Genomic DNA, 4,188 nt, shown 5'->3' on the forward strand with positions numbered 1-4,188 from the left:
AATGTGAAGTATCTGGACTCCGGAGGCTTCCAATGGTGCAAATTAAGGGTACCTCCGATAAAGGCCTCTGAAAATTGATTTTTGTTCAAGGACACACATACCAGGAAAAGGTGGGCACTAGATTTTACACTGTTTGATGCCATAAATAAACATGACCAGTCTACAAGGAACAGAAACTCAAAGTCTCTCTTTCTCTCTTGTTTACTTTTGTAATGTTAAAATTAAGAAAGAAAATACGCAATTTTAGACGTTTATACTCTCTTCTCGTTTCTTGCAATTTAGTAATGTTTTGTTGATTTCAGAGAGGAGAGAGAGAGATAGGGAGCGTGATTTGCTCGTTGGTTGAACACAAAGCTCACTGACACCGCAAATATTAAGATTATTGTATTTCTAATTAATCAAAAACGAGGTACATCATTGTCTTTGTCTTTCTGTCTTCATCTTCTTACTCCTCCTCTTCCCCCTAGCCCCCTCTTTCTCTATCTCTCCTATTTTGAGCCTCATTTCCTCTGCTCCATCTTCATCTCCTCCTCCTCCTCCTCACCCTCCTCTGGATTTCTCTCTAACCCAATCCAACTGTTGGTACCTCCCTAAATCCATTTTTTCTTTCTTCATTTCGGTTCTGCTTTTGGCCCTAGCTAGCTGCTGCATTTTTCTAATTATACCTATGTAGTCTCCTTTATCAATTTAGAGCTAAGGAAAGATGACTGAGGATGCGGTTTGTTGCTCATGAGAAGAAGAGAAAGGGGGAGAGAAAGAGGAGCTTCTCTACATCCTGTAATTGCTTCCATTACATGATTACCACTAGCACATTGTTAAGGTTTTTTTTTTCTTTTTCTATTACCTGCTTTATAATTTTCTTTTTTTCTTTTCTTTTATGAACCCAAATTTCGTGATAACCATATTAAATCTTTTAATTCATTTTGTTTTTCTTTTGTGTATAGGCAATATTGCATTGCTCTAGAAGAAATATCTATAAACAAAATGGGAACCAAGAAGATGAAAGGTATCTACAAGGGATTCAACAAGTATATTTCTCAAATGTTTGGTAATATTACTCTCTACTCATTTTTATTTTCCAATCTTTTCATCTCTCTCTATTCTGTGTCTCAATTAGTCTCTGATATTTAAGATGGGGGTTGTGTTGTAATTGTAGTTGTCAAGGAACATGAGATGCAAATAGGAAATCCAACAGATGTTAAACATGTTGCCCATATTGGATGGGATGGCCAATCTTCTAATGCACCTAGCTGGGTATGTTAGTTTAATCATATGCACTCCTTTTCTGTACTTCAAGTTTTATTTTGATTTCTATTTGTTGATGATTCCAATTTGTAATGTAGATGAATGAATTCAAGACTACATCAGATTTCTCGTCGACATCCCTGAATAATATGTGTGATTCAACATGGTCTTCTCAAGGTATTTTACCATCTCGCTCGCAATTTTAATCCCCCCATGTTTCCCAACAAGATCCACATATAACAAAGCTTTTCAATTAAAAATGAGATTGGCACTTCGTTTTCTTTTGTTCGAGCAATGATACATGTGATGGTTTTTTTGTAACTATGCTGCATAAACGATACATGTGATGGCTAGGTTTCATTGTATGTTTAAACTTGATAATCCAATTAAGTATTTATTGTGTGTTAACTCGTTGTTCTTATGAAATTCGCAGAATTTGAAAAATCCTTAAGACGTGAACAAGATTTAGATCCTCAAAACTTGAAAAATTCATCATTAGCATCAACTACAGAAGAACCTCAAAGTGTTCCTAAGAAACAAAAGCCGAAAAAGACCAAGTCCTCATTATCTGACAAGAACTTATCATCTTCTTCATCATCAAGATCAACTTCAACACTACAGTCGAAGACATCATTCGCTGCTTCTTCGAGGGAACAAGAGAGGAGACGAGGTATAGCAACAAGGGCTAACAAACTAGGTTATTGTAATTAGTTAAATACATATATCGGATCTTTTGATTATGTATCAGACAGTATGAAGTGGGCATTGCATATGTCAGTATGCCAAACATATATGATTGCTAGAATTATGTCCAAATTTTGCGAAGTGAATTACTGTTGTTCAATGTCCTGTTTTGTATATTGGAGTTTCTATACTTTCGTGTGTTGTTTTTCTCAGAAGAAAATAGATAAACTCAACCCATCAGATTTGTGGTCTGGTAGGTATTGGTTCATTACTAGTTGAGGTGAATGCTAAGTTACTTCTACTTTGATCAGAATTTTAACTGTTTACAGGTTTTCAACTTTGGCAGTCAACCATGCCTTTGAGGAATGCATGAAAAAGTTCTGAAAGTAGCAAAAAATTTCCAACATTATCATCAAATGTTTTGTGATTTGAGGCCTTTGCAGGCTGCCTCCGCTTCATGTTTTTCTAATGTTGTATCATCTTCTTTCCTTCCATCACTGTTCATTTGTTAATGCCATTTGAAGGCTTCTATGGCCCTCAGATCCCTGCTTTCCACCTGTGTGCTTATTCTGAATGTGAGGGTCTTTTTGTCCTTTGGTTCAGTCTCGTTCATCTGCTATAATGAACACCATAGCTGGAGGAGTTGCAGGATTAAACCATTTACTGTAACAGAGAAATGAAATTTGACTGCTTTCTTTTCTAATTTGTTGCTCTACTTTGGTATTTGTTCATTTGGTTGTTTGAAGTCATGGCTTTGATATGGTTATGGATGAGAGTAGTGTTGGTTCTGGTATTGGTGCGGACTCCTGTAGGCATTTTACACACCCAGCTTCCCATATATACTAGGATGTAATAGCACATAACTGATTCCAATCTTTACCCCCCTAATGGACTACCCTCCTCTCTGTGCACGCATGATTCTAGGCCAAACCATATGGCTCTAATGAATGGGCAGTTCACTCATATGTGCAAAATTGCGAACTGGTTTTCTATATATACTTTAGCAACGAATTTTGAGTTTTTCCACCTTCTAGTTCTATGTATTCAAATACTGATATTTGTTCAGCTCCTCTCCTTTCATATCAGCTTCACGGAAAAGGACTTTCCACAATGGTTTACATCCCAAAATTTTACTCGGCCACCCTTTTACAAGATACGCTGTTTTTCGTTGAGAAAAGTACGATAACTTTGTTAACCATACTGTGGTAGAGTACATTTTATAGTCAGGGTTCTAGACTTCTTGGCACAAGCACAACAAAGACAAACTTTTAATGGGCCCAAAGTGAGACACAAATGTGGTCCTTTCACCCCCTCAGGTTCTACTTGGGTACTTTAACTTTCCAAAGTCATCAAGGTTTGAAAATCCGGTTTAGCCGCGGATTACGAACAACCACACTCGTCATCACTGATATTTCCAAAGGGAAAATTAAGCTAAGGCTCAATCAATGGATAACCCATAATATGAGGCCCTCAATTAAAAGAAATTTAAATCTAGGCCCCAAGTTATTAAAGGACATCCATACCCTTTTATATATTGTCAAACCCATAATTAAATAAAATTTAAATTTAGGCCCAAAATTATTAAATCTAGGCCCAAAATTATCAAAATACAGTGTGAATGTGTAAACAGAAGTTACACATGCATATGGCATGTGTATCCAGAAGTTACACATCCTTATACCATATGTAATGCAAAGTTACACATCAAAAAAATAGACATCAAAAAGAACACATACAAAAAAATACATGTATCACTTTAATATTCATTTACAATAATTTCTTAGCATGTGTAACTAGAAGTTACACATGCATCTGTCTAGTGTAATTGAGAGTTACATATGCATCTATATAATGTAACTGAGAGTTACACATGCGTCTGATTTGTGCTTTTATGAAGTTTAAATCTTTGCCTTTCCTTCTTGTCTTCCTCCCTCCAAAATGTTTGCATATCTGCAACGAAATAAACATCCATGGATTAGGTTGGATGAACAAAAAGCAAAAATAAATAAATATTATAGAACAATTGTAAGGAAAAATTATAGAACAAAGATCACAGAAAATACACATGATAACCTATCTTAGCATGTGTAACTGGGGGTTACACATGCATCCGTCATGCGTAATAATCAGTTACACATCCATACAGAGGTGTATGCGGAAGTTACACATACAATATGCATGTGTAATGAGCAGTTACACATATATATATAGATGTGTATGCCTCAGTTACACATCCATGCCTTTTTCAGCACCAGAAAC

At 35.9% G+C, this 4,188-nt stretch overlaps 1 protein-coding gene across 1 annotated transcript; it reads left to right on the forward strand.

Annotated features, from left to right (window-relative positions):
* Nucleotides 1-322: 322 nt before the first annotated feature.
* On the forward strand, nucleotides 323-2,197 carry LOC113304530 (CRIB domain-containing protein RIC10-like). The gene is made up of 5 exons (XM_026553666.1): nucleotides 323-820; nucleotides 945-1,048; nucleotides 1,157-1,254; nucleotides 1,344-1,422; nucleotides 1,679-2,197. Exons 1-5 carry the CDS (start codon nucleotides 714-716, stop codon nucleotides 1,954-1,956), a joined length of 666 nt encoding a protein of 221 aa, XP_026409451.1. The 5' UTR covers nucleotides 323-713; the 3' UTR covers nucleotides 1,957-2,197.
* Nucleotides 2,198-4,188: the final 1,991 nt, after the last annotated feature.

Source organism: Papaver somniferum, chromosome 1, assembly GCF_003573695.1.
Source record: "Papaver somniferum cultivar HN1 chromosome 1, ASM357369v1, whole genome shotgun sequence".
In the NCBI taxonomy this organism is placed as follows: Eukaryota; Viridiplantae; Streptophyta; class Magnoliopsida; order Ranunculales; family Papaveraceae; genus Papaver; species Papaver somniferum.

Coding starts and splice junctions, on each gene's coding strand:
- LOC113304530 (XM_026553666.1), top strand. CDS start 714: ATGCGGTTTGTTGCTCATGAGAAGAAGAGAAAGGGGGAGAGAAAGAGG. Junction 1,049..1,156: donor GTATATTTCTCAAATGTTTG/GTAATATTACTC, acceptor TTGTAATTGTAG/TTGTCAAGGAACATGAGATG. Junction 1,423..1,678: donor TTCAACATGGTCTTCTCAAG/GTATTTTACCAT, acceptor TGAAATTCGCAG/AATTTGAAAAATCCTTAAGA.